Below are 26,340 nucleotides of genomic sequence, written 5' to 3' on the forward strand. Positions count from 1 at the left end.
TTGATGCACTGTAAAATTTTATTAAGGTGAACATAGTGACAACATTTGGTTACATATTTAACAGGGAGTAAGTGTGAGGTAAGTATCTTCTTTCACAGTCTCCTCACTACAGAAATTAGACCTGTGAAGAAAAACATGGATGTTTGAGTGTATGCATGTCTACCTTAACAATAGCTTGTTAGGATTAAATAGAATTTCTGTTGTTCCTTTGTATTAGTGGAGGAAACAAAGGGAATGAATTGGAGATAACCTTTCTTAACCTCAGAACATTCCACTTAATAAATGGCCTTACATTGTACTTGCTTTTAGATGTATACATCTTCTTTTGCCCATAGGAATAAAAAGGCCCTTGGAGATAAGACCATAATTTATGCATCTCCTCTATCTTCTTTGGCACCTAGAGCAATGGTGACCATGTAGTAGGCTTAAACAAATGGAGGTGGTCCATTTTACTGAATGATATTATGCATAAAACTTCTCATTCCTGTTCTTTCTTCTCACCCCGTTGTAATCTTTCTCTTTCATTCCTCCTTTTCAATACACATTTTTTGCTTCTACTTCCATATTACTTATGTTCTCACCAACAGTTTGGCCAAGTCTGACAACCTTTTCTCACTCTTCACTTTCTTTAAAACATCTCTGTAGTTTTCCCTCCTACTTCTTAGAGGCCTCTTTTCCCTTTGCCTCCACCATTAAGCTATCCCAATTAAAATACCCTAATTGTGATATCCTAATTAGATCTTCTTCCCTTTCTGGCTATTTCTCTGTCTCTTTTACTCACTCCTCTCCTTCTTTTGTTTCTTGATGATAGAAAAATCCCAAGGTTCAGTCCTCACTTCTTCTGTTACCTTTTCTTTAGACTTTGCTCATTGAGGTCCCTATCTGGTATAGTGGATTAGAGTGATAGCCTTGGAGGCAGGACTGCAAGTATATGTACTGTTTAGCTTTGCAACTCTGGGCAAGTTCCTTAACATATCCTAGCTTTAGTTTTCTCATTTCTAAAATGATAGTAATGATATCACAGGGTTGTTTTGTAGCTCAAACATAAAGGGCTTTGCAAATGTAAAATGATTAATATTAGCTGCTATTATTATTATTATTATACACTCCAAAGTTTGCAAAATGCTTTAATTCTCATTTAAGACTCACAACAACCCCAGTAGGTAATTAATACTGTCCCTAATTTAGAAATAAGAAAACTGAGGGTTGGAGAGGTTAAATGACTTGATGATTATTACACAGCTAATTAGTAACAGTCTCTTTCTCCATTGCTCCATACTACTTGTCTATCATGTCTGTGTCAATAGCTCCTCTTTGATGGTTTTGTATTTCTTATATTTTAATATATCTTCCCCTTTCTTTGTTCTATATCACTCACTTCTCTTGTTCAATAATTCTATCATGTGAAGAAACCAAAGCTATCTATTCCCATATGAAAAAATGCTCTAAATCACTATTGCTTAGAGGGATGCAAACTAAAACAACTCTGAGGTACCACCTGACACCTATCAGATTGGCTAAAATGACAAAAAAGGTAAATAATAAATGTTGGAGAAGCTGTGGGAAAATTGGAACACTAATGCATTGTTGGTGGAGCTGTGAATTGATCCAACCATTCTGGAGATCAATTTGGAATTATGCCCAAAGGGCGATAAAGCTGTGCATACCCTTTGACCCAGCAATACCACTTTTGGGTCTTTTTCCCAAAGAAATCATGGAAAGGGGAAAGGGACCCACATGTACAAAAATATTTATAGCTGCTCTTTATGTGGTGGCAAGGAATTGGAAGTTGAGGGGATGCCCATCAATTGGGGAATGGCTGGACAAATTGTGGTATATGAATACAATGGAATACTATTGTGCTGTAAGAAATGATGAGCAGGAGGAGTTCAGAGAAACCTGGAGGGTCTTGCATGGGCTGATGATGAATGAGATGAGCAGAACCAGAAGAACATTGTACACAGTATCATCAACATTGAGTGTTGACCTACTGTGATGGACTATATTCTTCTCACCAATGCAATGGTACAGAAGAGTTCCAGGGAACTCATGATAGAAGAGGATCTCCAAATCCAAGGGGAAAAAAAAGAACTGTGGAGTATAGATGCTGAATGAACCATACTATTTCTTTTGGTTTTGGTGTTGTTGTTTTTTCTATTTTGAGGTTTTTCATCTTTGCTCTGATTTTTCTCTTATAACATGACTAATGCAGAGATAGGATTGATGTTATTATGTGTATATATATAACCCATATCAGATTACCTGCTGTCTGGGGAAGGGGGGAGGGAGGGGAGGGAGGGAGAAAAATCTGAAATTAGAAAGCTTGTATAAACAAAAGTTGAGAACTATCTTTACATGTAACGGGAAAATAAATTAATTAATTAAAAAAAAGAGTTCTATCATGGATATATGCCTCAACTTCCTAACTTGACCTTGAGGTCAAGAATCAGAATCCTCCCACCCCCCAAAAGAAAAAGAATCATAATTCCCTACAGAACCTAACACATTGTTGCTCCACATAGAGTGGGTACTCATTTTAAGGTTTCTATAAGCCACTCTTTGTTTGGGGACAGGATACAATAAGGACAAATATTGTCATAAGTTAGAATAGATTTTCTGTGGGCAAATTTTCATTGCAAATATTTCTCTTTCCCAATATTCTTAGGTTTATATTAATAAGCATACATACTCTGTGCCATCCTCTGTTTGCACAGTGATCTTTGAGGCTCCCACTTTGGGGAAGGTTGGATTGATTGCATTGTTATTCCACAGAAACTTAACTTTCTCCAGGGTTCCTACATTGACTGCTACATCGATTTCATTGGAATGAGTAGATTTTGTTTTGAGCACTCCCCTGGAAAAAGAAGAAGAAAGATATTCGTAGTCATATACAATTATTCCAAAGACCTTACAATGAAATTTTATTCTTTGCTACTTTGGGTAATTAGTCCATTTTTTTCAACTGAATTACCAAGCAAATATGGAAAATAAAAAGCCAGTTGTATTTTGATGATGTTAAGATATTTTAAAGACATTTGACTTCTTAAAATCTAAATTATGTCTAATCAGAAGCAGTCTGGTGAGAATAATAATAATAGCTAGTAATTATATAGCACCTACTATGTGCCAGGCACTGTGCTAAACATTTTATAAATATCATCTCATTAGATCCCGAAAACAACCCTGGGTAGTAGGTGGTATTATCCTAATTTTACAGGTGAGGAAATTGAGGCAAACAGAGGTTAAACAACTTGCTCAGGGTTGGTCACACAGCTAGTGTCTGAGGTTGGATTTGGACTCAGGGGTTCCTGCCTATGGGCACAATTCTATTCACTGTGCTACCTAGCTGCTTCTAAGCTAAAACTTTAAAATGTGCTTTAAAACTCATTTAAAACTTTAAAACTCAAATGTGCTTTAAAAATCAGTAGATATGATCTCCATTTTACATATGAAGAAACTGAGGCTCAGAGAGTTATGACTAACTCAAGGTCATACATTTCTTAAATAGGAGAGATGAGATCTGAACCTAAGTCTCCTGAGTATCTATGTTCAAAGTATTTGCCCCTAAACCACTCTGCCTTTCATTTATTATTTTAAATTCACATAAAAAATTCATACGTAATGACTTCATTAAAATTACCTCCTTTATGTCTGTCCTTTTTACTGGAAGAATAACTCCACATTTAACAATTTGGCCACCTCATTAGAAAAGAAAATCTGTTCTACTAAAACACATAACAGAAGCATTGGAAAGAGAAAATAATGAAAAATATCATATGGCCACAATTAATTTTAGTATATCATTCATTTTATAGAGGAATTTTAAAATCTATTTAAATATTAATAGTTCAAATTTCCACAGTTCATGTTTTGTGAAGGGCCTCCCTTAAAACAACTCTGTGATGATTATAGTATTTTTATTTTCTCCATTTAATAGAAAACAAAACTGAGTTTCAAAGTATGAATGACTTGTTTATGGTCACACAGCAAATGCTAGAACTGAGTCTCAAAACAAAATCTTCTACTTTGAAATCCAATGCTTTTTGTACTACCCCATCTTTGTCACCCTATTCTATTCACCTGGTAATAAAGAAATGCTCTAGAACTTTCAAGGAATGTTTTCCTTTGTGATGCAACTTATATAGATGATGGGCACAGAATTTCAGAGTTGGCTTTAGGGACCACCTTGTTCAGCCCTTCCACAACATACCTGACATGTAGTCAACCAGTTTTTCCTTGAATATGCAATTAGTTAAGCCAATTAATCCAAACCATACCTGATACTTCCTCTACATTCCCAACATCCTCCCCTCCAAGACCTCAACACAGTGCCCAACCTAGAATAGGTATTCATTAAATGCAAGTCTTGGTTGTTAGGTAATTTTCCCATATAGCACATGTTTATTTATTTATTTATTTATTTTTGTGGGGCAATGGGGGTTAAGTGACTTGCCCAGGGTCACACAGCTAGTAAGTGTCAAGTGTCTGAGACCGGATTTGAACTCAGGTACTCCTGAATCCAGGGCCTCTGCTTTATCCACTGTGCCACCTAGCCGCCCCCATATAGCACTTTTAAAGTTGTTTCATTGTATTGTGAGTAGTAATTGTTTTAATTTGTGTACTTATTTATATCTCCTGAACCTAGCACCTGGTGGTTGGCACACAGTGGTTATTTAAAAATACTTGTTGATTGATTCTACCCATTGCTTCTAGTTCTCACCATTGAGCTGGAGCATAATAAGTGTAATTCCTCTTCCATGTGGTAGCCTTTCAAATGCTTGAACAAAGCTGTATCCCCTCTACCTTTCTCACCCTAAATCTTCCCTTGGCCTTTCACCATCCTCATCTTCCTCCTGTGGATACTCTTTATGTAATCGATATCCTTATAATGTGATACCCAGAATTGAACTCCAGATATTCCTGATATTTTTTGTCTAGGGCAGAGTATCGCAGGACTATTACCTTATTCCTGGAATATTTAAGAATGTTTGTATTATTATGGTATTGAATAACAATATGTCGCCAATATGTGAAACTTACTTAAAGATGTCATGTTGCTTGGTGTTTCCATTACTTCCATACAAAGCAACTTTTACCTGACCAGTTACTGTTTTTCCAGACAGAGTGACAGACACCTTGTATCTCCATCCTAACGAGAAACAAAAAAACATCTGATAGAAACGGACACTAAATAGACTAAAGCTTTGTTTCTATGGCTTATATATACTCAGACTAAAATGCATAAGAATATAATAAAGAATACTTTTACTGAAATGAGATTGTTAAAAAAGACAAATGTATTGACTTCTATAAATAAATGAATTTTTAAAAATCAAGGAATTTCTAACACGGAAAAGGAATTAATTTTCTCATCTTGGGATAACTTTAGGTAAATAAACTTCATTTAAAATGGTCAAGGCTTTCATGTATCAATGCATAAATAAACCCTCAGAAAAGCTGAATAACCAGTGTCCTCTTGAAAAATAAATGAATTACAGGGAGTTCCCATATGTACAATGCAATGAATTGTGGAGATTCCACTGTTGGACTGTCCACTATGCCACCTAGCTGCCCCTGAACATGTGTTCTTATTCCTCTTTTTAAACCTACTCAATGTAAATGCATGCAGTAACCTTGGTTTTCCATTAGTTTACTCTCCTGCCTCCATAAAAGGAAATATCTACTAGATTATAGGAAATATATGTTTTGGAACCTTAACAAAAGTTCATTTGTTATGCATAAGAAATAATGAATGGGTGAAGTAGTCAAGAAATGAATAAGCCATTTAAAGGCAAGTACTGTGTCTCAATCATTTTTTTGTTTTGTTTTGTTTTTTTGTTTTGTGGGGCAATGAGGGTTAAGTGACTTGCCCAGGGTCACACAGCTAGTGTCAAGTGTCTGAGGCTAGATTTGAACTCAGGTCCTCCTGACTCCAAGACCAGTGCTTTATCCACTGTGCCACCTAGCTGCCCCCTCAATCATTTTTATACACCCCACATCTTAGCCTTCTACAACTACCATAGGCCCTTTTACATAAGTTATATTTATAAGCAGTTTTTTGAATAAATGAATGAATGAATAGATAGCCTGAAATAACTGCCAATAAAGGAAATCTCTGTGATTTCTGCTATGTAGAGAACTCCCAGTGTAGAAATTTTTTCTGCCAATGCAGATGGCAATTAGCCTATAACTTGGAGGAGGATAAGTCCTAGAGTGCTGCAAGAGTCACAATGAAGTTAGGTGACTTGTTCAGGATTGCATAGCCAGTTAAGTGTCCCAAGTTAGGATTTGAACCCAGGTCTTTCTGACTCCAAATCCAGCTGCCTACTGAACAGGGTATGCTACCTATGAAATAAGCTGGATGGTGAAATAAATTGTGGAAAATTAGGTCTGCCTATATGAGGTACCTGAATTCACATAGCTAGTGTTGCTATAATCTCAGAGGCAGGCAAGCTACCAGCGCTATTACCCATTGTTTAATACAAAACTAATAAACTAGAAGAAAGATTATCTTTCTGGAGTTCTTCAGCTATAAAGAATCAGTTAGTCAAATGGGGTCACATCATTCAATGACTTTAGTGGATTGGCTTTTCTCTAGAGGCATGTATCCAGGTGATAAAAATATATTATCTGAGGTGCAAACCAGGGTCACCCAAATGCTCACAAGCAGCTTTGACATCTCAGGGGATAGGTGAACTGTTTATATGCAATAGAATTTAGACTTCAGGTAGCTTTTAAAGATTGGGGGAAGCCAGATATCAACTTACGAGCAAAGTTACTTGAATCTCCAGTGTTCAAAAAGAATTTTTGTTCTCCTTGACTTGTTTTCCCAGCATATTTATCAGCATAGTGACCCATCTGTGGACAGCCTTCATCTGGACAGGGGAAGCATTTTTGCTAAAGAGAAGAAATGTTTGGTTTATCAGAAATGTTTGTCTCTTTGTGGTTCACACTTATGGCTGGGCATTCATAACTCTTAAACATCTCATTTTGATGAGGAAAATTCCTCTTTCAAATACAGCCTGACATGAAAATCTAACATATCAAAAACATTAAAATCTTTGAACTAAAAGTGAATATGTAAAATCAGCCAAGTTCCTCATACATATTTAACAATTATAGGACTGTATAACAATAATCCTCATGAGTTTTAATGGTCAATATCAAGTTTTTTAGTCATTTTAGAATATATTAGGGAAAGTTTCAGGCATCATTGTTTTTAGTACAAGAAAATAAAATAAAAGTAATAGGTAAGGCATTAAAATTAGCCTCAGGCTCCCTAAACTGAACTGCCCCTCTGCCTCCCATTCAGCCGCTGGCGCCTCTGAGCCCGGCTAAGCAGCAACAGACAAAAAGCCCCTTGCAAGGCACAGCACAGCCCACAGCCTGTGCGCACTGGGGAGAGGCACACGAGAAACTGGAGAGATACCGGGGTTTGCTTTGCCTGGGCCAGAGGAGCCCCGTGCTCCCTGTGCCAAGCTGGGGGCAGTGAACCCAGGTTTCACCTGAGAGAGAAAGTTAATAAAAAGGGACACCAGAGATGCTGAGGGAAGAGGACAGACAGAGAAAGAAAGGTATGGAGAAAGGGCTTTTTTCCCCCAGTGAGTTAGAAGGGAGGATGCCGGGGGAGGCCAGAGGACTAAGAGAATGCAAGGAGGTCTGTGAGAGAGAGAGACACAGGGGTTCCTCACAACAGTACAGAAAGGGGGTTCGCAAGAAAACGGAGTAAGGGGTTTTTCAGTTAGAAGGTAGAGAGAAGTTAAAGAGTGAAAGGGAGAAGACTGAGGAAGAGCTAGCAAGAAGGTAGAAACGCTGAGGGGGGAGGACTGACAGAGCAAGTAGAGAAGACGCAGGGGGTCGGAAAAGTGAAGGGGGCTTGGAGTTAGAAGAGAGGAGGGGAGCAGTGAAAGGGCAGGGGAGCTGGAGTAGAGGAGAAAAAGAGTGAAAGTTGGAGAGGACTGGAGGCGAACTGGTCCAAGCAGCATACCCTCAGGCAAGAAGCAGCAATGGCCCTTATTATATGACGAGCAGACAGGTCATATAATTTGCATTTCCTTACCCTTATCTTTTACATTGATTTTTATAAATAAACTCTGCTTTGATTATTTAATTAAGAGGCTTCTTAATCTTTTGCTTATCAATTTTGGAGGAGCAAGTGTGGGGGAAAATTTTAAAAGGCCCTAACAAATTGGTTTAGGAAATTAATAGCAGTCAGATAAACAGCCACTCAAAAGCCCCCAGATTATGCCCCCCCCCCAGTTAGATTAGCCCCAAATCAGTTAGTTTAAAATATTTTCACATTTGAATGGTGACCGTGGCAGGACTTACAGCCTAATTATAATTTTTCTAAACTTATAATTTCTCACAAAGTTTTAATTTTTCATATAGCCACGGTTATAAAATTTACATATTAGGATAAGTTAATTTTTTTTTTTTACAACATGATATAATGGATATAACTCATGAGACTTGACTCTAGTTCTGTCTCTTGTTACTAACTACTTGTGAAACCTTGGGGTAACCATGCCCACGCTCTGAACCATAGTTTGTTCATTTTTAAAATGAAGAACTTGGTATAGAGGTCCTTTTCCTAAAAGATCCATTCCACGGAATACTATTAAGTAGAATGTTAGGTGCTTGAGACCAGGGACTATTTCATTTTTGTCTTTGCATTTATAATACCTTGTGCATAGGAGATCCTTAGTTGATTATTGTTGAATTGAATTAAATTAAGAATGTCAAATATTTGACTCAGAACCAATCTTACTGTTGATTGACGCAGACACTTTGTTTTATTTTGTTCTTCCTTAGATAACCTGCCTCTTCACCATATGTTCAGTACCATTCCCACTTCCCCTGACTCCTACAGGTTCTCAATATTGGTGCTGGACTTTATCCCAAAATCTCTTTGGCTAAATCCACTGCAACTCAGAACTCCTGAGTTCAATTGATCCGTCAGCTTCAGCCTGCTTAATAGTAGATATTACAGATATATTGCCACTATGCTTGGCAATTTGGTTTAGACCCTTTAAACCGGTAATAATTTTACAATTCTCATATTTGCAAAAGCAATGCTTAGAATATTTTAGGCTAGATCAATAAAAACAAAATAAAGAGTGGAGCAATATCATGATTGAACCATTGAGACGATTCAAGGTCCCTTATTAACAGGCACTATGAATTTTCCTACCATATATGATTGCTAGAAATATATTTTTTATCATTAGTTTATGCTATCAAACATGAACTTTATTTCCATCATATCCCTCTCTGGCTCAAAAATTTCAAATGACCCCCTGTTGGAAGAAAGTTAAGGTACACAATTCTCTGCTGGGCATTCATGTTGCTATTTATTTACTCAACCTTTTCTACTTTTTTCTTGGCCTGGGCCATCTACTCCAGTTGGTTGAGTTCCTCATCATTTTCAAAATGTACCTTAGCATTTCAATTGAGAAACTTTTTTTTAATGTGATCCCCTACTTGGTGTATCTTGTCCTCTTCTTTCCTCTAATATACATCCTAACCATTCTTGAATTAATTATCCATTTTTCAAGTCCTACTTCCCCTATGAAGTTTCCTTTAGCTAGTATGGCCCCCATAAATTCCACCCCCTCCAAAATCCTATCAGCTGCACCATCAACTTTCATAATTTTATTACTGTTCCACATATGTATGTCTCTCTATCAAGGCTGTAAGCTTTCTGGGAGCCTTCTAAGCAGTTAGTAGATAATCTATTCGTGTATTTTGAAGAGAATCAAAATTAATAGATAATGATTATGTAATTCCATGACATCCATTGCTCTAGACAGAAGAATAACTTACAGCTGTAAAAGCCTTATAGGAAGTACAGGGGAATGCAGCAAAACCATCAGGGTTCAGGATACTATCAGAGTAGTATTTGTAGCTTCTCAAGTGATTACAAGCCACAAAATCCCGAGTTCCTAGGGAGAAAAATTCTGGTTATATTTACTAGAATCACATAGAAGTGATCACATTTGGACATTCTTCATGGAGGATAAAGCTAACAAAGACTATAAAATCATTCCCAGATGTTACAATCATCAATCTTGGACATCTTAAAACTATAAATTGCATTTTATGATCAAATATGTGCTTTGTGTTTAATATAACAAGTTCTACAGAGGACTGAAACTCAAGCATACAAGTAGTTAGGGGATTTGCTTTGACAATATCTATACTTGCAAATAATGTTAATTTTTGTGATTTAAAAAATTGTGTTAAAAACAATATAAAAATGAATAAAACCAACTGAACTTGTTTAACATCTAATTGAATTAATGTTAATACATAAAGTATCATAACAACTTCTCAGTCACTTCTTTTGAATCCCTCTCAGGATTCTGTTTATTCTTATTCACTTTTTCTTATATATAACCTTGGTAGTTCACTTGCCATTTTTTTGATCCTGCTTTTCTTTTTGAATAATTTAATAAAGATCTTTCCAGATTTCTTTGTATTATTCCTACCTATGTGTTAGTCATAATGGCATCACAGAATTCTATTCTGTACCTGAATGAACAATTCAGTTAACCATTCCCTTATTACTGAACATTTATATTGTTCCCAAATGTGAGTGTGTTGTTTTTTTTTTCAATTATATATCATGCTACTATAAAAATCTTTTGAAGATATAGTTTGGCACAGTGGGTAGAGAACAGGCTTTGAAGCCAGGAAGACAGGATCAAGTTCTATGTTTGATACATATTGGTTGTGTTACCCTGAGCAAGTCACTGTAATTCTCCACAACTATATATTGCAGAGGTGTACCTGCATCTGGTAGAGGAAGTTTGCTTACCCTGGAATTCTCTATACAAGTGAAATCAATATCCCTATCCCCTGTAGGGTATATTTGTAATAATTGATTGAGATTTTGCAAGCCATTTTCATTCAGGTTAGTAAAATTTTTAATTATTTATAATTTAGTCAAATGACTAGTTTTGTTTTGTTTTTATAGAACCATGAAATCTTAATTATGGCCACAATTTTTTTACATATGTTTCCTCATTAAGAAAATTACCAAATAATATTTCAAACCACAGAGAAGCAAATATAGTCATGCTTTTTTCCTCTGCCATTCTACACTAAACTGTAAGGGGAAAAAATGAGAGACTCTATTTTGGTAGAACGAAGAAACAACAAATGATGTTCTGTTGTGCAAATAGCAATAAAGAACCTAATGGGAAGTTCTGTATTCATAGATTTTAAAAGTATGTAAAGATATGGCCAAAGATATTGGATGTCTTTTATTCAGGTATTATCATTTCCCAGATGGTCTTACCAGACCAAATGCCATCTATGTCTATAATCTGTGAGAGGACATTCTTCTTACAGCCAGGCATTTCCTTTCCTCCATTGGGAAAGAAATCGAGATGACCAACTAGTTGAGTTGTTCCAAAACCTGAAACATTTCAGAGACGGACAAGCATGTCAGAACTTAATTGCTCTGGAGTTAACAATCACCCTAATGATATAATGTGCTGATACTGACTATATGGAAAGTACTGGAATACAGTGAAGTCTCACCCATATTAGGGATCAAAGGAGCTGAATCAGTATGAATCACATCAACAAACAGAGCATCACTGGGATCCAGTCTTACTTCCTCTGAGGCACCTTCAAAAGAAGACTCTGTAGGATCCAACCCTAAGAGAAATATTTATATGTGCAGGTTAATAGTTCATCCAACCCAACTCAACCAAACAAAGACTTTTGGTGCTACTGCATGTCAGATTCAAAGATTAAAACAAACATCTCTCTGCTTTCAAAGAGTTTTTTATTCTAGTTGCATAAATTTGTGCATTTGTGAGTCAGGGAGGTATAAGAAAGGGTCAATACCAATAATCACATTGCCACACTTGATGGAGGGGTGCAGTGCTATGGATGACCCCAAGGAAAATAAAATACATCTATTTTTGACTTGGTAATTCATTGCTAGATTTTGTCTTTTCATCAAATTTACCCTCAGGGATACATTTTGTGAATGTCTCAAGTAAAATATTTGAATGACTTTTATATATTTCATGTTATTGTCATCTCCCTGGTTTGGAAGAAAAGAGGGATGCTTTTTTGTCTTTCAGATTCATTTTGTCCTAACAAGTTGCAATCTGAAAGTTTTCTCAAGGTAGCTGAGGAGTCACAAATGATTCCTTTTAATGAAGATCCAATTCTTACTCAATGAAGATGTAATATGTAATGGGCCTTTATAGCAGAGAATATCATAATGTCAAGATGTTTCTTTAAGCTGCAGTTGATATGATTATTCTTCACATCTTAGAATGCTTGTTTCATAGGAGTTTATTAGCTGTCTTCACTTTAGATTTCATGTGTGACACAAATAATCTCCAATTTAATAAGCACATATTTAGCATCTACTGTGCTTAAAACACTTTTCTATGCACTATGGCTACAAAGATAAAATGAAAACTCATGAAAGGAAGTAAAAAGTGGATAGACCATACATTTCACCAAGCCTTCATAGCCTAGACTGAAACCCAGAGAATCAGAGTATTTCTAAACTAGAAATTCACCTGTCATTCACCTCTCTCCCTCATTTGACACCTTAAGAAACTGAGAACCAGAGATGTCAAGATTTGTGTGGTGTTATAGGAAGTGTGCTGGCCTGGAGCCAGAAAAATTAGGTTTGGACCTCTGGCATTGACTAGTTGTGTGACTATAGTCAAGAACTAATTAAGTTCGCCTAAGCCTCAGGTACCTCATTTACATAATATAGGTAATAATAATTATACTACCAACTTCATACAATTGTTGTGAGTAATGTGCTTTATAAACCTTAAAGTATCATAGAAGTTTGAGTTACTGTTATTGCCCACTAGTAACAAGCAAAGTTGAGATTTGGATCCAGGTCTTTTGACTCCTTGTCTCTTTTATGGTCACAATATCTTGGTTTTTGAGTTCATTCTGTTAGCAGTGCTAGCAGGACGTAAATTGTCTTGCTTTTTACCATTCTCCAGAGGTTACTAGCAATTTTGACACCTTGGACAAGAAGGCTGAAATCAACTTTTTAAGGCTAATTCAGTTAAGGGAGAGACAATGGGACAGTTTTCATTGCAGAAAAAGTCAATGACACTTTGATCATTGAAAAGACATTGTTCTTACTGCCCTGGGTGCAGGCAGAAGATCAGCTTGGGACAATTACTCAGATGGGAAAAGAGGGAGAGAAGTATTATTTGATAAAACTCCATGCCTGGGATGAGGAACTTTTGCTCTGCTCTTTTCCTATCCCACTTAAAAATTGTTTATTTTAAATATTTTTTTCTTAAGTTTTGAGTTCCAAATTCTCTCCCCCTTCTTCCCTTCTTCCCTACCCAATGAGAAGGCAAGAAATATGATATCAATGATACATGCAATAATAATGCAAAATAATTTTCCATATTAGCCATATTTTTTTAAAAAACAGGAAAAACAAGAGAAGCGAGAACATTATACTTCAATTTGGTCTCAGAGTTCATTTCTCTCTGCAGGTGGATAGTATTTTTTCATCATGAGCCCTTCCTTAATCTGCCCTTCTTTTTATCATCTCCAACCCCACTTTCTCTCATGTCCATCCCCTCCTATTCCCCTATTGTGTAACTATATTTCTATACACAATTGCATATGTATATAAATTCTTCTATCTTTGAACCAATTCTGATGAGATTGAGGTTCAAACATTACCTGCCACCACCCCACTCCATTTTCCCTCTACTGTAGAAGCTCTTCCTTATGTGCCTTTTTATGTGAGAAAAAATGTCCCCATGTTATCTCTCTCTTCCCTTTTTTTCTAAATGCTTCCTTCTTTCTCACTCCCCTGATTTTTTTGGAGATCATTCCACATAATCAACTCACATCTATGCCCTTTGTCCATGTAAACTCCTTTTAACTGCTTTAATAATGATAAAATTCTTAGGAGTATCATCTTCCCCTATAGGAATGTAAAAAGCTTAACTTTTTTGAGACCCTTATGATTACTCTTTTATGTTTACATTTTTATACTTCTCTTGAGTCTTGTATTTGAATGTCAAATTTTCTATTCAGTTCTGGCCTTTTCATCAGGACTGCTTGAAGGTCCTCCATTTTATTAAATATACATTTTTTCCCTTGAAGAATTACACTCAGTTTTGCTGGGTAGGTTATTCTTGATTCTAATCCTAGTTCCTTTGCCTTCAGGAATATCATATCCCAAGCCCTCTGATCCTTTAAAGTGGAAGCCACTAACTCTCATGTGATCCTGACTATAGCCTCACAATATCTGAATTATTTCTTTCTATCTGCTTGAAGTATTTTCTTTTTTACTTACGAGCTCTGAAATTGGTTATAATATTCCTGGGAGTTTTCATTTTAGGATCTCTATCAGGAGGTGATTGGTGTTTTTTTTTCAATTTCTATTTTACCCTTTGGTTCTAAGATATCAGGGTAGTTTTACTTGATAATTTCTTAAAATATGATATGTAGGTTTTTTTTTTACTGAGACATTTAATAAGTTCAGTAATTCTTAAATTATCTCTCCTCTGACCAAACAAGAGATAGAGAATATTATGAAATGCAAAATGGATGATTTAAATTACATTAAATTAAAAAGGTTTTTATACAAACAGAAGCAATGCATCCAACATTAGAAGGGAGTCAGAAAGCTGGGAAACAATTTTTATAGCCAGTATTTCTAATAAAGGCCTCATTTCTAAAATATATCAGGAACTAAATCAAATTTATAAGAATCCAAGTCATTCCTCAATTGAGAAATGGTCAAAGGATATGAACAGGTAGTTTTCTGATGAAGAAATCAAAGCTATCTATTGTCCTGTGAAAAAAATGCCCTAAATCACTATTGATTAAAGAAATGCAAATTAAAACAACTCTGAGGTACCACCTCATACCTATCAGATTGGCTAATATGACAAAAAAAATTAAAACAATAAATGTTGGAGAAGCTGTGGGAAAATCAGAACACTAATGCATTCTTGGTGGAGCTGTGAACTGATCCAACCATTCTGGAAAGCAATTTGGAACTATGCCCAAAGGGCTATAAAGCTGTGCATACCCTTTGACCCAGCAATACCACTATTAGGTCTTTTCCCCCAAAGAGATCATAAAAAAGGGAAAAGACCCACATGTACAAAAGTGTTTATAGCTACTCTTTTTGTGGTGGCAAGGAATTGGAAATTGAGGGGATGCCCATCAATTGGGGAATGGCTGAACAAGTTGTGGTGTATGAATGTAATGGAATACTATTGTGCTATAAGAAATGATGAGCAGGCAGATTTCAGAGAAACCTGGAAGGACTTACATGAACTGATGCTGAATGAGATGAGCAGAACCAGGAGAACATTGTACACAGTATCAACAACACTGTGTGATTATCAACTGTGATAGACTTGACTCTTCTCAGCAATATAATGTTCCAAGATAGTTCCAAAGGACTCCAAATCCAGAAAAAAAGAACTGTGGAATCTAGATGCAGATTGAACCATACTATTTCTATTTCTTTTGTTTTTCTTTTTTGAGGTTTTCCCTTTTTGCTTTGATTCTTCTTTCATAGCATGACTAATGCAGAAATATGTTTAATGTGATTGTACATATATAATATATATCACATTGCTTGCTGTCTTGGGGAAGAGGGAGAAAAATTTGAAACTACAAATCTTATAAAAACAAATGCTGAAAACTATCTCTACATGTAACTAGAAAATAATAAAATACTTTTATAATAAAAATCATCTCTCCTCAATCTATTTTTCCAGGTCAATTGTTTAATCAATGAAATATTTCACATTTTCTTTTCTTTTTTTTTGTTCTTTTGACTTTGTTTTATTATTTCTCAGTGTCTCATGGAATCATTAGCTTCCACTTACCCAATTCTAATTTTTAAAGAATTAATTTCATCAGTTAGCTTTTGTACCTCTTTTCCCATTTGTCTTATTCTACTTTTTCAGGAGTTCATTTCTTCAATTAATTTTTGTGTTCCTTTTACCATTAGGCCAATTTTATTCTTTAAGATATTTTTTCTCCTGTATTTTTTGTCTCTTTTACCAAGCTTTTAATTCTCTTTTCATAATTTTCTTTCATCATTCTCATTTCTTTTCCCAATTTTCCCTGTACCACTCTTTTCTCTTTCTTTAACTCTTCCAAGAATTCTTGTTGGACTCATTTCTTTTCTTTTTTTTTTTTTGTTTGTTTTAGTGAGGCAATTGGGGTTAAATGACTTGCCCAGGATCACACAGCTAGTAAGTGTGAAGTGTCTGAGACTGGATTTGAACTCAGGTACTCCTGACTCCAGGGCCAGTGCTCTATCCACTGCGCCACCTAGCTGCCCCGGACTCATTTCTAATAAGCATTTTTTTTCCTTTGAGGTTTTTGTTGTAGGAATTTGCACATTATTGTCTTATGTATTTATGCCTTGGTCTTCCCTGCCACGATAGTAGTTTTTTATGGTTAAATTCTTTTTTGTTGTTGCTGTTTGCTCATTTTTCCAGCCTATTTCTACACTTTTAATTTGATGTTCAAGTTGGGCTCTGCTTATTTGGGGATGGGGAGGCACTGCTTTTTTTTGTGCTTCTGTTTACAGAGTTAGTTCTTGGGCTCTGCAAGTTTTGGGTGCTTCCAATGTGGTGTTAGCCTGAAAGCGGTATGGTCAATGCTCTCTTGGTCTGCACTCTGGTCTTTACCAAGGAAGGGCACCTGGTGTCCTGCAGCCACAAGTACTGGCATTCTCTTTGCCTTGGAACTGTGACCAGGGCCTCTGTTCCCTTGTGACTGATCCCCAGTGCTCCTCTCTGTCCAGGGACTGAAATTCAGAAATTCATATGCACAGTAGTATTTCCAATCAGTGCCAAAACAGGGTCCCTTTCAACCACTATCTGACCCCCTTACTGTTTCTGGGCTAAGATTTCCCAAAGCTGCTGCTGTGGCTACAGTAGCTTTTGCCACTGCCTTGTGGATCTATATTCACCCTTATGTCACAAATGTCATTTGCCAACATTTTAAGTTTTCTCAGACTGGAAAAATGTCTCCCCTTGACCTTTTGTTGTCTCTGTTGCTCCAAAATTTGATTTGAGGTCCAATTTGACAGTTGTTTGAAGGGGAATGTTGAAACAGTTCAGCAGGGTTACCTCTAATTTTACATCTTTGCTCTATCTCCCTTTCCCATCTTGTTTTTCTAAAACATCTCCTAAAAGGATGAGAACTTTATCCATCTCAATAAAATGGTATCAACTTAAGAACATTTTGCTTATTCTTTTAGAAAAAATCAGTTCCTAAAAGCATAACAACACATTGTGGGGAAAGGACATGTAGCAATATAATAAGAAACCTAAGACTTTTATGGGCTCAGAGGGGACAATACAAAACTTACGTGGAGATGAGAAAAGAGACAGAGAGTAAAGAAGAATGGTTAACAAACGATATGAATGCCACACATATTTATCAGTATCCAATAATTACAAATTTATAGTTCCCTAAAATATTTATTCTTGACATCATCTACTTTGCCACAAGTAAATGTGAATCTCCTTGAAAAATAGAGTGGTGTTTAAATTGTCCAGTGACCTTTGGAATGCTTTGTGATGAACCCAGGCAATATTATGACTTCCACCTACCTGTAATTCTGCTTAGTCCAGGTGTCCTTCGCCCAGCCTCTCCAGCTGCATGAGCTCCTATGCTGTGACCAATGATGTGGATTTTAGAAGGTGGATAGTTATAGTTGGTCTAATGGAAAGAGGTTTTCAAAAAATGAACTCATTAGGTTCTTTCCCATGTTGATTACAGAAATATTCCCCACCCTTGGCAATGGGAACTATTTGCCAGGCATGCAATGACTTCATGGCTGTATGCCCTTGGACTTCTGCAAGGTCCCCCTGACAGAAACGAGAAAAATTTGACTTGCTCTGGGGCTGTTTGGCGATTGGCCAGAGCTAGTTAGAACCAGTGATTCCTCCTTATGGCCTCATTTCTCTTGATGAAGCCTGTTCATTTTTGTAATAAAACATAATGAATCTTGAGCCTTTGTGTGCCCTTTTGCTATGAAAGAGAACATTTGGTATCTATAGAAATTGTGGGAGATTGTGGTCAATTAAACCACATAAATAAAAGCCTGGGGTAGAAAGAAGTCACTGAAGTGCTTCTGAACTGATGTGGTAGGGGAAAAAGAAATTCTCAACCCCACTAAGTAAAGGGCACAACACAATTCTACTCTATTTGGTTTATTCCTTTATAGAATTCCTTGGCATGATCTGTTTGGAGTGGTAACAATACAGTTTTTATTGTTTAGTTGTTTTCAGTTGTGTCCAACTCTTCATGATCCCTTTTGGGGTTTTCTTGGCAGAGATACTGGAGTTTTCTCCAGCTCATTTTACAAATGAGGAAACAGGTTAAGTGACTTGCCCAGAATCACACAAATAGAAAGTGTCTGAGGCCATATTTGAACTCGTCTTCCTGACTCCAGGCTCTCCAGTCTCAGCACTCTTTCCATTGGTCCCTTTAGGTGCCCCAATACAGTACAACAGTAAATGTTCATTAAAAACCTCCTATCTGCAAGGCATGGTTCTGGCAACCAGGAATACAAAAAATATTAACAAAACAAGCCCTGCTCTCAAGGAGCTTATATTCACAACAATGAAGACCTGGATTACACAAAACGCCCCAGAAATATGAGTATGGCACACTGGGTACCTTTTCTACTTACAGAAAGAACTTTAATCAAATTAGCAACTTCAGCCCCGACAACACGGACGTTGTTTGCAGCCTGGCTATAAGTAGTTTGTGAGCCCCCTTTCCAGTCTACACAGATGCAGTTCACCTGCTCCACTTGAAACATATTCTAAGGTTGAGATATAAAGTGAAAAGTCCTTAAGGAGAAGCATTAGTACAAAGGTCCCTCAGTTTCCTTACTGAAAACCCAAACCCAGATCAGAGCCACCAAATGCTTGATTGACAGCATCCCAGTGCAACTTCTCATGTACAGGAGGCAGGAATTTTCCACCTAGCTTGAAGTGCATTTTCTTTGTAAATTTATAAAAGAACAGGCTTTTATCATTATAGTTATAGTAACTAGTAACTGGCAGTACTTCACGTGGAAACATTTGTAGACATATTTTGTGAAAGACTTTCTATCCAGTAGAACTGAATAGATCTGGTAGAAAATAAATTATTTCACAAGAAGTCCTGCTCCAGATATGGTCAAGGAATTAATGGGTCCTCAGTAGCGCTATCTGATGGCATATCTAACCTCCTGAGTTTAAACTGGCATTACATATTTTTTCCAAAATCAATTTAGCATCATTATTTGCAAATATATGTGATGCTTATATATGCTATTATATCATACCAGGGGAAATGTGTTAGCCGGAGCTGGAGAATTTAATCTATAATACCATATAAACAGGACACTTGTTTCTCTAGGGTGAAAGCATGCATGAAAAGATGAATCACTTGAAAAACTATGTCCTGAGGTTTAAGAGCTTTGATTTTCTACATGTCCGACTTTCTTGCTTCCACTAACCATTTCAGGGATAGATTGAGTTATTAATGGATTTGAGGGAGGTAGCATTATTGAATTGGCAGAAAAATGTTCCAAATCAAGGTATTTCATTTTAAAGAAAGAAAGTTGTATACATCTTAGGGATACTATCTCCTCTTGCAACAAACATATATTATGCTTGTACCATTGGGTGTCACATATAGTTTCACCCAACTGTATAGTATAGTCTTCCTTTTACCTTTCATCCTCCATAAAATCAATATATCTCTTGTTTTTTTCCTCATTCAGATAGCAATTTAAAATACTCCCCTTATTGTGGAAAGAACTGAACCAAATGGGGAAAAATAGTAATTATGAATTCTTATAAATAGAGCTCATAAGACAAAATGAAAATTGTTTATAAAGAAAATGACTTCCTTGAATAAATATCATCACTGAAGATGAAAACAGAAAACAGAGAGATTATGCTACTTTGCATTTCAAACTTCTGAGGGAAGATCAATAAAATGAGAAAATAATCACCATAATAATTATTCATATTTATGTAACACTTTAGGGTAGGAAAGCTTTCATGGGCAAAAAAGCTACTTCTTGATTGCTTTTTTTTTTTTAAATAAAGATATAGTGCTAAAAATCTGTGAGCAAATTTATTCTGGGTAAAGGAAATAATTTTAATTGAAAGTAAGAAACTTAATATTTAAAGAAGTCTTGGGTTACATTGTCTTGCTAAGTGAATAATCACACACCCTCTTCCAAAGCATTTTTTTTGTTATAATTTTCTATTTGCCTACATTTACATGGTCAACATGTGTCAGAGGCATCATTTGAACCTGTAAGAAATAATGGGTTTTTTACCAACACCCAAAGGCCCCAAACAGAGGAGATTGATTTGGATTGATTGAATTAAGTGAGACTGACTGACTCTGCTCATTAACTCACTTAAAGTTGACTTGATTAAAACCACACCTACCTGACTCCCAAGAGGGAGTGTTCTCAGAGGCTGTGGACTATGACATCAACACAGAACTACCCTCAAGTCCAGTGAACCACTGGATTTGGATGACACTAGCCAATCAGCTTGAAGCAGTGTGTACGGCCTGCCTCTCCTCCAGAAGCGGAGGGAGTTTGGACAGACAGTTTGGCTCCTGGACAGGCTCATAGTGGAGGACTTGGAGGAAGAACCAGGCAAGGCTAGAACTCTAGGCTAGATAGGCCTTTTCTTAACTCTCTGAGCCAAGTGTTCTCTTTTTACTAATGCTTGGTATGCTTTAATAAATGCTTAATGCCCCCAAACTAGTGCTAAAGCTTCTAATTTATAAGTATATACTAGAAACCCTAGCTAATTTTTCCTGCACTTGGAACAGTAAATAGGTGACCACTCATTTAATTTTACTTGTCACAAACCCAAGTCTTTCTGACTCTGAGGGCAGCCCTCTGTTTATTCCTTGAGGTGCCTCTAATATTTCTTTTTACAAATATTGTACACAATATAGTAAGTACTTTTGAATATTTATTCATTTTGGTATGCATGCAATACAAATCCTTAACATTTAAAAATTCCCAACCTCCTCCCCCCTCTAAAATTTTTTTACTCTGTGGTAAATTTGAATTGTCATTTAATCGAGTCATTTAAAAGGAAGATTGCCTACTTGAAGATGAGCTTTTTTAAAAATATTACTAATTTGGAAACCAACAGCTATACTGACCATAAGATGTAGGATAAGGGAGTGAAGAAAAGAATCTATATTATACCTTGCACATGTCTGACAGCCAACTGTCTTCTCCTTTGTCTATGTAGCCATGGATAATGAAACGAGTCTTCCTGTCTGTTTTGAAATTTGTATACTCAATGGTGGATGGTTCTGATGGTTTGAGTATCTGTGATAAAAAGAAAAGCACCAGATGATATTTTTGGTCTTAAACAATTTATAGTCACTTACCTCATTCCCCTTTAATATGGATGACTATTTTTTAAAAATCTTAATAGTATTTTATTTTTTTCCAGTTACATGTAAAGATAGTTTTTCAACATTTGTTTTTATAAGATTTTGAGTTCCAAATTTTTCTTGTTCCCTCCTTTCCCTTCCCCCTTCCTAAGACAGAAAGCAATCTGATATAGGTTATATATGTACAATCACATTTAATATATTTCTGCATTAGTCATGTGAAAAAACATAACAAAAGGGAAAAAACATAAAAAACAACAAAAAAAGTAGAAATGGTAAGGTTTAATTTGCAATCAAATCCCACAATTCTTTTTTTCTGGATGTGGAAAGCATTTTCCATCATGAGTCCTTTGGAATTGGTTTTGGTCATTGTATTACTGAGAGGAGCTAAGTCTATCAACATTGCACAATGTTGCTGTTACTGTGTACAATGTTGTCCTGATTCTGCTCAGTACACTCAGCATCATTTCACTTAAATCTTTTCAGGTTTTTCTGAAGTCTGTCTGGTCATCATTTCTTATAGTACAATAGCATTCCATTCCATTCTATTCTATATGCCACAACTTGTTCAGACATTCCCCAATTGATGGGCATCCCCTTGATTTCCAATTCTTTGCCACCAAAAAGAGAGCTGATATAAATATTTTTCTACATGTGGGTCTTTCCCCTTTTTTGTGATCTCTTTGGGATACAGACCTAGTAGTGGTATTACTGGGTCAAAGGGTATGCACAACCCCATATCCCTTTGGGCATAGTTCTGAATTGCTCTCCAGAATGGCTGGATCAGTTCACAATTCCATTAACAATACATTGGTGTTACAATTTTTCCACAGCTTCTCCAACATTTACTATTTTCCTTTTTTTTGTCATGTTAGCAATCTAATAGGTGTGAGATGGTACCTCAGAGTTGTTTTAATTTGCTTTTCTCTAATCAATAGTGATTTAGAGCATTTTTTTTCATATGGCAGTATATAGTTTTGATTTCTTCATCTGAAAACTGCCTATTCATATCTTTTGACCATTTCTCAATTGGGGAATGACTTGTATTCTTACAAATTTGATTCAGAGAACTATTTCATAGGTAGAAAGAAACATTGACTATTAGAAGTTGAAAGGACCTTGTAAATAATTTGATCCTCAATGCAAGTCAATTTAGTTCAATTCAACAAGTACTTATGAGGAAGAAAATAAACATTTATGAAATACCTACTATGTTCCAGACACTGTGATAAGTTCTTTTTTACACATGTTATTCCATTTGATCCTCACAACAATATGTTTGACAGTTAAGGTGCTATTATCCCCATTTTAGAGTTGAAGAAACTGAGGCAAAAAGAGGTTAAGTGACTTGCCCAGGTTCCCATAGCTAGTAAGTGTCTGAGGCTGGATTTGAATTCAGGTCTCTCAGACCTTAGACCCATCACTCTATCCACTGTGCCATCTATCTGCCTATATTATACAAAACACTATGCTATACTGTAGATGGGGGAATATAAAATAGAATTCCTTTTATCAAAGAGCTAATTGTCTGGAGGATGACATGCATATAGAAAACTATGATACACAATGATAGTGCTTAATAATTTTTTTATTGATTGATTCACAATTGATGCTTGGGCAAATGTTAAGACAGAGAAATTGATGGTAGGGGGATAAATCCTAATGTCATCACTACCTCTCAGTATTACTTTGAATAACATTGTATACTTTGTATCACTTTCTATTTACTTGTGTAAATGTTGCATCTTCCTATAGACCATAGGCTCCTCGTGGGCAGGGACTATTTCATTTTTGGTTTTATATCCACAGTGTCCAGCACAATACTTTGCATATTGCACATGCTTGATAAATGTTAGTTGAATTATGTTGATTCCTTGTCTACCCTGTGCTCCCCTCCTCTGTCCCTCATAGTCTGATGAGAAGAATATAGATGCTAAGGGATAAACATGCTGATAAAGATGCTGCATAAAATTAGTGGTTTGTCAATGAGTTCATATCTGAGCCTGAAGTCAGGAAAACCTGAGTTCAAATCTGCTGTCACATACTTACCAGCTGTGTGACCCTGGAGAAGTTTCTTAACCTCTATTTGCCTCAGTTTCCTCATTTGTAAAATGGGGGGTAATAATAGCAGATACCTTCTAAGGTTGTTATAAGGAACAAGAGAGGTAATATTTGTGAAATGCCTGGCACAAAGTAGGTGCTATATAAATGTTAGCTATTGTTTAGTTTCTCAGTTTAGTTGTTTTTCGGTCATGTCTGACTCTTCATGACCCCATTTGGGGTTTTCTTGGCAGAGATACTGAAGTGGTTTGCCATTTCCTTCTCCATCTCATTTTATAGATGAGGAAACCGAGGCAAACAGGGTTAAGTGACTTGTCCAGGGTCAAACAGCTAATAAGATTTGAACTCAGAAAAATGAGTCTTCCTGATTCCAGGCCTATCACTTTATGCACTATGGCACCACCTAGCGGCCCTAGCTATTATACTCCAACTTGGGAAAGTAAAAATCACATAGAAGAAACCCTACTAGCCTGTATTTGTTCTACAGCAAAAGAACTCAGTATTTGCCTCCTTTTTCTTCATGGTCCCTTCTAGTTCTAAATCCTTTGATGCTATATATCCTTCGACTTCGACATATTATAGGCAGAATGAAATAGTTGTTTGAATGCTGGGCTTGGTGTCAGCAAGATCCAAGTTTGACTTGTGACCTCAGAAACTTACTAGGTAGCTGATTGAGAAAGTTAATTATCCTTGCTGGGCCTCAGTTTTTGTTGCTGTTGTTTTTAATTTGCAAAATGAGGAGATTGGCCTTACAAGCTTTTCCATTCCTAAATCTATGATTTTGATCATATATAGGACTCAAAAATATTCTTATATAGGAGTCATATGTAGGACTCAAAAATATTCTAAAATACCTACAATGGAAAGAGCAGCATTCTACATAGGGGGAACAGGAGGGGGAGGGAAGAAGGTATCAAGATGAACTAGAGCTGGTGCCTGCCTTCACTCAACTCAGTGTGGTTGAGGCACACATGTTTATCTAGTTCATATCAGAAACTCATTGAAGATTGTGACCATGAGCATTGCATGATAAATATTAACTCAGGATAATAAGATACCTAGTCCTACTGGGAGCTTTTGTGGCACACCAAGGTACTATTGAGAGCAAGCTAGGTAGTAGTTTGTACTTATTATACTGCAAGATCCTTAAAGGCAGGGACCATGTCTTCATATTTTTCTTCAGAGCCTAACCCCATACTTCGTAATAATAGGCATTGAATCAACATTTGTCAACTTTATTGACCAACTGAATTCGGTTGAATTTTAAAACCTGCACAACCTTAGAGACTGTCAGACTAGTTCTCCCAGGTCAGCTCACTAGAAAACTTCTTGAAACAGCTTGAAAGAGAGAATCTGCTATTATCAGTGCTTTGCCTAAAGAGCAGGCATCTCCTATAACTGGGAAAATGAGAGACTCTAGCTCAAACATTCAGACTTCTTATCTGTGGGTCAGAGAATCTACTTTGATATTATTCATGATAAGAATGAAATTGTTATAATATTTCATCATTTTGAGGATCAATGATTTCATCAGGGTGGGTATTCCTACCACTGACATAGATCGGAGAATCTCTTCAACCCATACATTTAATCATAGTGCTTAAGAGTGAATGAGGCTGAAATTTTAGTCGCCTTGTAGTCAACATGGCAATGAGATTTTTCAGACTCAGATTTTAAGCGATTTATCAGACAAACAGTTCATCTCTGACTCTCTATTCAAAGCCTTTATGCCTTTGGAGGATCTGCCAGAGTTTGTGGTGTGCTGACATACCCTGTGAAGACCCAATTTATTCTATACCACCTGGGGGCACGAAAGAAGCCCTTTGATCATTTAAGAACAGTGATAATCACAATGTGAAAATTTTGCTTATTTTTCAGAAGTATCCTATCTTCATGATTGACCCAAAGGACAGCTCCTATGAAATTCAAACCAAATTATTAGTTCTATTGAATGAAGTATATTTTAAATTAAAATAACCCTTGCTCTTACTTGAAAGTTGTTTGGATTTTCATTTGTATAGAGCAGAAAGCGGGTGTTGATCTTTTCTGGATTCCAAGGTAAAAGCTTAAGAGGCCTTATTAATGTTCCACCCCAAGGCTCATCATCCAGAAAGCATCCGAGATCACCATAACAGACTTCCTTTCCTATATAATAAATGAATTCAAAATTCTATTTTAGTAATTTAAAGAGAGAACTTGTTTTGTGTGTGTGTGACTGATGGATTGTATTACACCATACAATGGCCAAGGTCGTTTCCTGGCAAAATGATGAAAAAGGCTCCTCTCTTTCCTTTTGTCTTCAAAACAGCAGCCCAAGAGATTGTCTAATTATGGAAATATGAAGCATTGAGGAAGGTAGGGGAAGGAGGTGATTAAGAACAAAATAGTCTCTCAGCTCTCCTCAAATCAGATCTTACAGAGCTATCGACCCTACAGAGCATAGGGCCAGTCATTATACTAGTTCTCTGGAAGTAGATATCCTCCACTCTGATGTCAGTAAAACATACGGTGTTGAAGCTGAGGCTGTTCTGGTCAAAACATGCTTGGGTAAAAGGGGGGTAGTGCTGAATAACTTCTAAAAATCATCAATTGTTTCTTACCTCTGACTGTGCCCAGCAGGAGAAGAGTGATGGTCCAAAATCCCAGCATCTAAACCGATCAAGAAATACTCAACTGAGCCTCACTAGAGAGGTTACCATAAAATATACAGGAATTCAGAACAATTTCAACTTCTCTTTAATAACAACAATAATAATCTGCACATGACAGAGCAAAGAGCCTCAGAATTTTTTTTCAACAGCTATATTAAAAAAACACTTACCATGATTGATTATTCAAGGT

The 26,340-nt window shown here is 36.3% G+C and overlaps 1 protein-coding gene across 1 annotated transcript; it reads right to left on the reverse strand.

Annotated features, from left to right (window-relative positions):
• LOC122741993 (inactive pancreatic lipase-related protein 1-like) lies at positions 1-26,340 on the reverse strand. Its single transcript, XM_043985933.1, has 13 exons — positions 26,321-26,340; positions 26,100-26,148; positions 25,490-25,644; positions 21,245-21,370; positions 18,698-18,832; positions 17,613-17,721; positions 11,545-11,664; positions 11,300-11,419; positions 9,823-9,941; positions 6,768-6,897; positions 5,041-5,149; positions 2,690-2,854; positions 1-121 (listed from the first exon to the last, which is right to left on the reverse strand). Exons 1-13 carry the CDS (start codon positions 26,321-26,323, stop codon positions 58-60), a joined length of 1,404 nt encoding a protein of 467 aa, XP_043841868.1. The 5' UTR covers positions 26,324-26,340; the 3' UTR covers positions 1-57.

The sequence above is a fragment of the Dromiciops gliroides genome, chromosome 2 (assembly GCF_019393635.1).
Source record: "Dromiciops gliroides isolate mDroGli1 chromosome 2, mDroGli1.pri, whole genome shotgun sequence".
Lineage (NCBI taxonomy): Eukaryota > Metazoa > Chordata > Mammalia > Microbiotheria > Microbiotheriidae > Dromiciops > Dromiciops gliroides.